General features: G+C 40.2%; 1 protein-coding gene across 1 annotated transcript in view; it reads right to left on the bottom strand.

Annotated features, from left to right (window-relative positions):
* Positions 1–641: 641 nt before the first annotated feature.
* The window catches only part of MBTPS2 (membrane bound transcription factor peptidase, site 2), a 61920-nt gene continuing 52434 nt past the window's right edge, over positions 642–10127 (bottom strand). The window contains exon 6 of the mRNA XM_032756674.2: positions 642–918. Within this exon, the coding sequence (XP_032612565.1) occupies positions 758–918 (161 nt within the window). The 3' untranslated portion in view covers positions 642–757. The remainder of the gene's footprint in view (positions 919–10127) is intronic.

The raw sequence follows: 10127 nt of genomic DNA, 5'->3' as shown, positions 1-10127 counted from the left end.
ATTGCAGTATCGAACTCCAGGGCTCAGGCAATCCTGCCTCAGCCTCCCGAGTAGCTGGGACTACAGATGCATGCCACCATGCCTGGCTAATTAAAAAAAATTTTGTAGAGGCAGAGTCTTGCTATGTTGCCCAGACTGGTCTTGATCTCTTGGCCTCAAGCTATCCTCCCAAAGTGCTAAGAGTGTGGGCCACTGTGCCCAGCCCATATTTCCTGTTTTGATTTGAAAATTAAAAATGAAACTTAAAAAACACAATCAAGTATGGGAAATATTATATACTATGTAAAACAATTGTAAGTATGTTAGGGCTTAAGTAAGTTGCTAGAATGAAAGCCAACTTGATTTCCGCCTTAATAAGGGAGATTCTTTGAGATCCTGTGTGTAGTCTTATCTCCACAGACCTTACGTATTCAAAAGGATGTGCTAATGGTGTTGATGTGCTAATGGTGTTTATGTACCAATGGGAAATAATTTAGTATGTTACAGGCTGCCTCCAGTTATTTCTTGTTTTTTGTTGTTGTTGTTGGTTTTTTTTTTCCTTTTTGTAGAGAATGGGGTCTTGCTACATTGCCCAGGCAGGTCTCGAACTCCTGGGCTCAAGCTATCCTCCTGTCTCTGCCTCCCTAAGAGCTGGGATTACAGGCATGAGCCACTGCACCCAGCCTGCCTCCGGTTATTTTATTTGGAATCTGTTTCATACCAGTACTCTCCAAAATGTGCTAGACGTCCTTACTCACAGTTAGTTAGGTTGAATCCCTCAAGGTCCATCTCTTTCGGGTGCCCTTGCTTGCAGTATACTTAGGCTGATTGAAGCATAGCCGTTTTTCTTGGAAATGGGTGGCTTCTGCATTTTGCACACACTCTTTGAACATTCTGCTTCAAGAATGGGACTGGTGTCATGTGGTCCAGCAGCAACTCCTGCAAGACAAAGAGATGCAGGCCTTTGAGTCTCCTGGGGTGGCCCCTGACGTGGCCATATTCCCCTCTGGGCTCTGAGGCCAGATTTGCCCTTGAAGCTCTATTGCTTCATAGAGGTGGAGGCATGGGCGTGCTAGGGAGAAGGGACCTGAAAGCTTCACCTCGAAAGTCATCAGTGGGCAGCACAGCTAAAACCTGGATCCCACATATTTCTTGTTCCATTTCTCCTGTTTTTATCCTTTAATGTTTACAGGGATTAGACAACAATCAAACCGCAACACAAGGCAAATGCATATCCAATGCACTCAGATGACAGCAAAGATTGATGATTTCTCTCCTGCAAAGTTCAGTCTTGACAGATCTCTTTTCTTTTTCTCAGAGGAGGAAAAAAAAGCCACGACGAAACTCTCTCTCACTTCGTATGACTAAAAGATGAGATTTTTTCCTCTTTGAAGAATACTGCATATATGTTTTTACGCTGGGCAGAGAGCTAATTCTACTTGACTAAAGTTCACCTGCCTGCCATGCTTCCAACCTGGGGAATCTTCTTAATTTGTCTGGCTCCCGTTTCAATAGTAGAGAGAACAATTACGCTTGTCCAGCTCCTTGACTCCAATAGCTGAGAGCAGTGATGAAACTGTATACAAGTTTCATCAAGTATAGGAGGGGGATCGTTTTCTACTTTAGAGTGGCCTGTATCTATCCATTCAAGAGAGCTCACTGGGCACTGTTACGAACGAGGCACTATGAGGGTGGCAATACCAAGAGAAAGCATGGGATTTCAGCCCCCAAGGAGTTTATAAACCAGGAAAGGAAATAAGGACACACGAAGTTGTACATGAGTGCCATGAGCACAAGTGTTTATAAAACTTAAGACACATGCTACAACATAAATGAACCTTGAGGACATCATGCTAAGTGAAATAAGCCAATCACAAAAGGACAAATACTGTATGATTCCCTCTTTGTATAATTATTTTTTAGTTTTAAATTTTTATTTTATTTTATTTATTTATTTTTTGAGACGGAGTTTTGCTCTTGTTGCCCAGGCTGGAGTGCTGTAGCCTGATTTTGGCTCACTTCAACCTGCACCTCCTAGGTTCAAGTGATTCTCTTGCCTCATCCTCCTGAATAGCTGGGACTACAGACTCCTGCCACCACACCCGGATAATTTTTTTTGGCATTTCTAATAGAGATGGGGTTTCACCATGTTGGTCAAACATCTGACCTCAGGTGGTCCACCCACCTCGGCCTCCCAAAATGCTGGGATTACAGGTGTGAGCCACCGCGCCTGGCCTATTTTATTTTATTTTGAGGCAGGGTCTTGCTCTGCCGCCCAGACTGGAGTGCAGTGGCGCCATCACAGCTCACTGCAGCCTCGACCTCCTGGGCTCAAATGATGCTCCTGCCTTAGCCTCCCAAGTAGCTGGGACTACAGGTATGCACCACCACTCCCAGCTAATTTTTAAATTTTTTTGTAGACAACAGGTCTCACTATGTTGCCCAGCCTGGTCTCAAACTCCTGAGCTCAAGCAATCCTCCCGCCTTGGCCTCCCAGAGTGCTGCAATTACAGGTGTGAGCCACCACGCCAGGCCTGATTCCACTTATATCTACAGCAGTCAAATTCACAGAGACAGAAAGTAGAATGGTAGTTACCAGGGGCTGGGGGGAAGGGAGGAGTGGGGAGTTGGTGTTGAAATGCTACAGAATTTCAGTTTTTGCAAGATGAAAAAGTTCTAGTGATGGATATTGGGAATGGTTGCATAACAATGTGAATGTACTTAATGCCACTAAACAGTGCATTTTAAAATTGTTAAGATAGTAAATTTTATGTTATGTATATTCTTACCACACTTAAAACACTTGAGTAGGAGAAATATCAAATTGTGGTATAACATAAAGGATACAACTTGGGGCTAAAAGAAGCTGAGTTTTCATTCTGTTATTTCTGTTGACCAACTGTGTGATTTTAGCCAAATCTTTTAACTTCATTAAATGTCCTTATCTATGATGTAGAGAAAATGATAACCTAACTTGTCAGGTTATTGGGATAATTCAATGAGGTAATGTAAGAGAAAGGCATTTAGCTAAATGTATGGTATGATATAAAATAAGTTTGTATCATGGATGTGATAAGGGAAGACTTAATAAAGGAAATAGGACTTGAACTGGTCTTAGAAGGGTAGGCAATAACATTTATTGAGGGCCTACTGTATCCTCATCTCAGTTCATGTAGTGAACGTTTGAAGATATTATCCTCATTTTACAGATACACAAATTAAGACACAGAGATTTTGCACAAACCCAAAAGGCAGCTCTGTCTGTTAAATTCCTCATCCTTTCCACTCATAGGAAGTTGTGAGTAAAAAAGTATTGAAAGTGGAAATAGAGTAAAAAAAAAAGCGAGGTGATGAATAAATGCAGAAGCTTATTCTTCTTTTAAAAATATTTTGAAATAATTTCAAAAAAAGGTTTCAAGAACAGTACAAAAAACTCCCTCAAATCCTTCACCCAGATTCATCAATTGTTAATGTTTTGCTACATTTGCTCTATTAGCTCATTCTCTCAGAACCATTTGGAAGTAAGCTTCAAACATCATGCCCTTTTATTCTGTCATACAGGAAAAACTGTTCCTCTGCCCTCTTTGGTTCTTTTCTTGGAGCCCTGTAAATTAAACTGATAAAAGACAGATTCACAAGAGAGAGCAACATTTAATTATGTTGGTTGGCATGGAAATTCACAAGGAAATGTGACTCAAGGAGGTGGTTAGAATTTGGGGCTTATATACTGTATTAGTCCATTCTCATGCTGCTAATAAAGACATATCTGAGACTGGGTAATTTATAAAGGAAAGAGGTTCAATGGACAGACTGGGTAATTTATAAAGGAAAGAGGTTTAATGGACTCACAGTTCCATAAGGCTGGGGAAAGCCTCACAGTAATGACAGAATGCGAAGGAAGAGCAAAGGCATGTCTTACATGGTGGCAGGCAAGACAGCATGTACAGGAGAAGCCACCTTTATAAAACTATCAGATCTCATGAGACTTATTCACTATCACGAGAATAGCATGAGAAAGACCCGCCCCCATGATTCAATTACCTCCCACTGGGTCCCTCCCATGACACATGGGAATTATGGGAGCTACAATTCAAGATGAGATTTCGGTGGGGACACAGCTAAACCATATCACATACCATCTTAATTGGGGATGGGGAGGGTCAGAGGACACTTCAGGGAGAACTAATAACTTCTTAGAAGGGGGTTAGGGAAGGGCACTTATGGAAAACAAATGATTTTTTTTGAAAGATAAATTAACCCTTAGGAGAATAGATGGGAGATACGAGTTTGGTGACAATGTCTGTTCGGGTGTGGTGCCAACTTCTCATCTCCATCTATGATGCTCTCAGGGAGGGGATTTATGGCAATTGACGGTTTTGTTTTGTTTTGTTTTGTTTTTTGGCAGATTCTGCTTTTAGACAGATAAGAGATTTCAGGAACTTGGCTGGGCGCAGTAGTTCACACCGTAATCCCAGAACTTTGGGAGGCCGAGGCGGGTAGATCGCTTGAGGCCAAGAGTTCAAGACCAGCCTGGCCAACATGGTGAAACCCCAGCTCTAGTAAAAATACAAAAATTAGCTGGGCATGGTGGAGTGCACCTGTAATCCCAGCTACTCGGGAGGCTGAGGCAGGAGAATCACTTGAACCCGGGAGGTGGAGGTTGCAGTGAGCCAAGATCATGCCATTGCACTCCAGCCTGGGCCATAGAGCGAGACACTGTCTCAAAAAAAAAAAAAAAAATGCCATCCCCAGTTAAGATGGTATATGATATGGTTTAGCTGTGTCCTCATCCAAATCTTATTTCTCCTTCAGCCAAAAATAATTTTTAATGAAACAATGACTTATTCTAAATCCCTTCAACTCTTATACTTCAGCCTGTGTTTCCTGAGAAGTTAAGCACAGAACATTCTAAAAATCAGGACATTCAATGCTATTAGTCCAGAGCTGAGCACCCTGTGCCTATTCCTCAAGTGCCTCTTTGCTGGTAGTTTTAATCTAGAAATGGGGTTGGCTAAGCTTCTTGCAGCTATGCGAAGAATCTATCTTACTCAGCAAAGATTTCTAAGATGTCTATTCAAATATTTCTAAGGTGCAAAATAGTGTTCTAGACACCTATGACTCAAGTGATGTTTGATGGAGAGCCACATGAGGTTCTCTATCAAAACCACGACAACTATGCTTGCATCCATTTTTCCCCCTCTTAGAAAGGGCATCCCTCTTAATGAAGGCTCTATCGTGCCCTGGCTCCCATCTCTTCCCTCAATTATTTTATCTCGGGTCCTTTCCATTAGCACCAAAAACATGCACACGATTCTCCTGTTGCTAAAACAATGATAACAACTTTCTCCTACATCCTTCACTAGGTCCCACAGTTTTTCTCTCCTCCCCTTCCAAATTGAACTTCTCGATGGCATTTTCTGTATTTGCAGTCTCTACCCGCACACACCCCACCCACTCCACCATCCACCATCCACTCCAACCTGGCTCAACTTCTCCTGCCACACTAGAGTTTCTCTCTCAAGATCATCTATGAACTCTTCTACTACAGGGGTCTCCAACCCCCAGGCCACGGACTGGTACGGGTCCATGGCCTGTTAGGAACTGGGCTGCACAGCAGGAGGTGAGCGACGGGTGAGCCAGAGAAGCTTCATCTGTGTTTACAGCTGCTTCTCACTGCTTGCATTAACACCTGAGATCTGCCCGCTATCAGGTCAATGGCAGCATTAGATTCTCATAGGAGTGAGAACACTATTGTGAACTGTGCATGCAAGGGGCCTAGGTTGTATGCTCCTTATGAGCATCTAATGCCTGATGATCTGTCACTGTCTCCCATCACCCCTAGATGGGGGACCATCTGGTTGCAGGAAAACAAGCTCAGGACTCCCACTGATTCTACATTATGGTGAGTTGTCTAATTATTTCATTATATATTACAATGCCATAATAATAGAAATAAAGCGCACAATAAATGTAATGCGCTTGAATCATCCTGAAACCATCCCCCACCTCTGGTCCATGGAAAAATTGTCTTCCACGAAACCAGTCCCTGGTGCCAAAAGGGTTGGGGACTGCTGTTCTACTAGAACCCATGGATATTTTTCAGTCCTCATCTGACATCACTTCTCTTTCAGCAACATCTCATATTATGGACATCCCCCTCTTCTTGACACATTCTCTTCCCCTTCTCTAACATCAAACTCTTACGGTTTTCCTTCTAATTTTCTGAAGCTCCTTTGTTTCCTCTTCCTGTAGCTTTTTTTTTTTTTTTTTTTTAACTTAAATGCCGGTATTCCTGAGATCTTTATCCTAGGACACCTTCCCTTCTCATTTTTCCCTGTTTTTGCTGGACAATATGCACTTCCATGGGTTCAATTATGTATTTGGGGTGCATCAGCTCACAGATGGCATCTCCAACTAATTTCTCCTAAGTTCCAGATCTGTACATACAACTACCTACTTGCCATCTCCACTTGGAAGTCTCTCAGGTATTCAAACTCAAGAGTTCCAAATTGAGGCTGGCCTAGTGGCTCACACCTGTAATTCCAGTACTTTGGGAGACCGAGGCAGGTGGATCACCTGAGGTCAGGAGTTCAAGACCAGCCTGGCCAACATGGTGAAACCCTGTCTCTACTAAAAATACAAAAATTAGCTGGGCATGGTGGCACGCACCTGTAATCCCAGCTACTTGGGAGGCTGAGGCAGGAGAATCACTTGAACCCGGGAGGTGGAGGTTGCAGTGAGCCAAGATCGAGCCACTGCACTCCAGCCTGGGTGACAGAATGAGACTCCATCTCAAAAAAAAAAAAACAAAACAAAACAAAAAAAAGGAGTTCCAAATTGAACTGCTCCTTTTCTGGTATTTCCTAGGTCTGTCAATGGCATTTCCATCATTTCATTGCCTTCTTGACTCCTTGAACCTAATACACACCTAACCATCAAATACAGTGGAGTCTACTTTTGGTTTGTTCTCTTCTTCCTTCTGATCTCTACTGCCACCACTGTATTCGCCATCACTGTCCTCTCTTGTTGAAGATTACTGAAATAGTCTTTTTTTTTTTTTTTTTTTTTTAGATGGAGTTTCGCTCTTGTCACCCAGGCTGGAGTGAAATGGCATGATCTCGGCTCACTAAAACCTCAACCTCCCAGGTTCAAGCGATTCTCCTGCCTCAGCCTCCTGAGTAGCTGGGATTATAGGTGCCTGCTACCACACCCAGCTAATTTTCATATTTTTAGTAGAGACAGGGTTTCACCATGTTGGCTAGGCTACTCTGGAACTCCTGACCTCAAGTGATCCACCCACCTCAGCCTCCCAAAGTGCTGGGATTACAGGCGTGAGCCACCACGCCAAGCTGTGAAATAGTCTTCTAACCAATTTCTTTGCTACCAGACTTGCTATTCTCCCATCCATGGTTTACCTTTAGCTGAGATGATCCATTCAAAAGGTAAATCTTGCTTGAAATTTTCAATGACTTCATATTTGTGATGAGGCTAAAGTGCACACTCTCCTTAACATATAAAAACAAATGGGATTTTTTTCTTACAAAACACAAAAGAGAAAAATTGTATTGTTTACTGCTGTATCCCCAGAGCCTAGAACAGTGCCTGGCACATAACAAGTGTGTAATAAACATTTGTTAAATGAAGGAAAGACTTTATGTATTGGTTCCAGTGATTAAAGAATAGGGATAAATATGAAAAATGGAACTTTTTAAAACCAATAGCCATCTCTTAGTGTATCATATTTGTAAGAGTCATATTCTAAAGTTTGGCAAGCTTAAAAACCAACTACAGTGAGCTCAGAAGAAAAACATTTCAAATAGGAAAAAAGCACAGCTAACCAACTTCTTTTAAACTCATCATTTATTATAAATAGAAAAAACAGTTTAAATCTTATAATAAAATACAAATTCATAGTATCTGCATTACCCCTAATTTTCATGATTTAAATTATGACAATAAAAATTAATGCATGTATTTGAACAAGTAATCAAGAAATGCAATGTTCCATGCTTAATCGTTAAATAACGAAAACAGATGAAGATAAAATACTTACTTTAAAATCAGGATATCTGTTCTAAAGACAGATTGCCTTTTTAACCTTTAAAAATGAATAGTAAATGATTCAGAGATAGATAGAAGAGTTAAAGCTTGAAAATCTATGAAGCAAAAAATATTTTAATTAAGAAGGTGGTGAAAACAGTACCTTTAGATAATGATATATGTTAAGGGTAATCTCCAGATTGCTAGTCTATATTGTTTAGGAATGAGAAACACTATTTCCATAAAAAAAAGCCACCTAAAGGAAAAAAAAAAGATTTAAGCACTCTAATGAAACACATGAGATATATACTCATTTCATTGTATTACTGAAATGTGAAAGTAAATTAATAAATAGTTGCCTCTCATATGAAGACTAGCCATCTCTTTTGGATGGCTGGCCAATCATTTGAGGAAAACAAAACATAAGATTATATCCCTACTTTGCACCAACATGAAAATATATTCCACATGGGTTAAAGGGTTAAATATTTTAAAAAATTAGATCACAAAATTATTACAAGAAAATGTGAACATTTATAAAATCTTGGAGTGGGGGAAACTTTCAAAACATATCACCAAAGGCAGTAAACAAAACAAAGATTGACAGACCATAATATATTAAAAACAAAAATAAGCATTATACTTAAATGAAGTTTTAATATATTTACATGTAACAAATCGAATGGTACAGCTGAGCTTACAAGGAAAAGCAGTAAAAAGATAATCCCTCACATGAGAAATGGGCAAAGGTCGTGGATTAAAAAAAAGAAGACAATGGCCAATAAACACATTTCAAAATATTCAACTTTTTTTAAAAATCAAAAAGTACAAATTAAAACAAGATGCCATCTTCGGATACCCAATTAACAGAAAAAAAATTAAATGTATACTATATATATAACTGTTCATGCTTTAAGAAAGTCATCTTTAGGATTTTCCTAAGAGTTTCTAGAATTGTCTAAAGAGTCATAGAATGCAAAAAGATTTAGTTGTAAGGATATTCCTAACAGTTTTATTTATAATATTGCAAAATTAGAAATAATAGGGGTTGATTAAATTATGGCACATTTAACACTGCAATATTATATGGCCACTGAAATAACATTAGAATATTAATAACATAAAAGTGTTTGTAATATATTGTCAAGTTTAAACACTGGCTTACCAGTTTATGCATAATACAACCCTGTTTGTTTTCAATAAATCACAATTTATTTTCATTAACCTGTTCTCTGTGATTAAAGGGTATTTCTGGCCAGGCGCGGTGGCTCACACCTGTAATCCCAGCACTTTGGGAGGCCAAGGCGGGCAGATCACGAGGTCAGGAGATCAAGACCATCCTGGCTAACACGGTGAAACCCCGTCTGTACTAAAAATACAAAAAAAAAATTAGCCGGGCGTGGTGGTGGGCACCTGTAGTCCCAGCTACTCGGGAGGCTGAGGCAGGAGAATGGCGTGAACTGGAGAGGCAGAGCTTGCAGTGAGCTGAGATCGCGCCACTGCACTCTAGCCTGGGTGAAAGAGCGAGACTCCGTCTCAAAAAAAAAAAAAAAAAAGTGTATTTATTTTCTGATAAGAAATTATTTTTCTATAAAGGCCTATCTCCTTCTGTTCTAACTTCTTTTCCCTAGGTATTTTCTCGACACAAAAGGGGTACCCTAAACTGGAGAAGGGAATATGTTATAAATTGCAAAGTGCTACCTCCCATTATAGATTTCTGGTAATACATAAAGGCTAGGAAAAAAGTAGAAGCCATTAAAAGATGGAAACAAAGAGGTTCAAAGGTAAGAAAAGACTGCTAGGAATAAAGTATGAAAGTCAAGGAACTGTAAGGTATGGTCAAATATGTTTGTAAATCCTTTGTAAAAATGTGATTCCTGAACAATGAAAAGGAATAAGAAGGTGACAACCACTGAAGGGAAATAATGGGCAAAGGATATGGATAAGGAATCTACCAAAGCACACACATTTTAACAAAGAAGTTTAAGCTGGGCACACCTATAATCCCAGCACTTTGGGACTTTGGAAGGCCAAGGCAGGAGGATCACTTGATCTCAGGAGTTTGAGACCAGCCTGAGCAACATAGCGAGGCCTCTGCCAAAAAAAAA

The sequence above is a fragment of the Hylobates moloch genome, unplaced genomic scaffold, assembly GCF_009828535.3.
Source record: "Hylobates moloch isolate HMO894 unplaced genomic scaffold, HMol_V3 SCAFFOLD_7, whole genome shotgun sequence".
Taxonomy (NCBI): domain Eukaryota; kingdom Metazoa; phylum Chordata; class Mammalia; order Primates; family Hylobatidae; genus Hylobates; species Hylobates moloch.
Note: the sequence above shows the minus strand (reverse complement) of the source record. Positions and strands in the feature narration are given on the sequence as shown.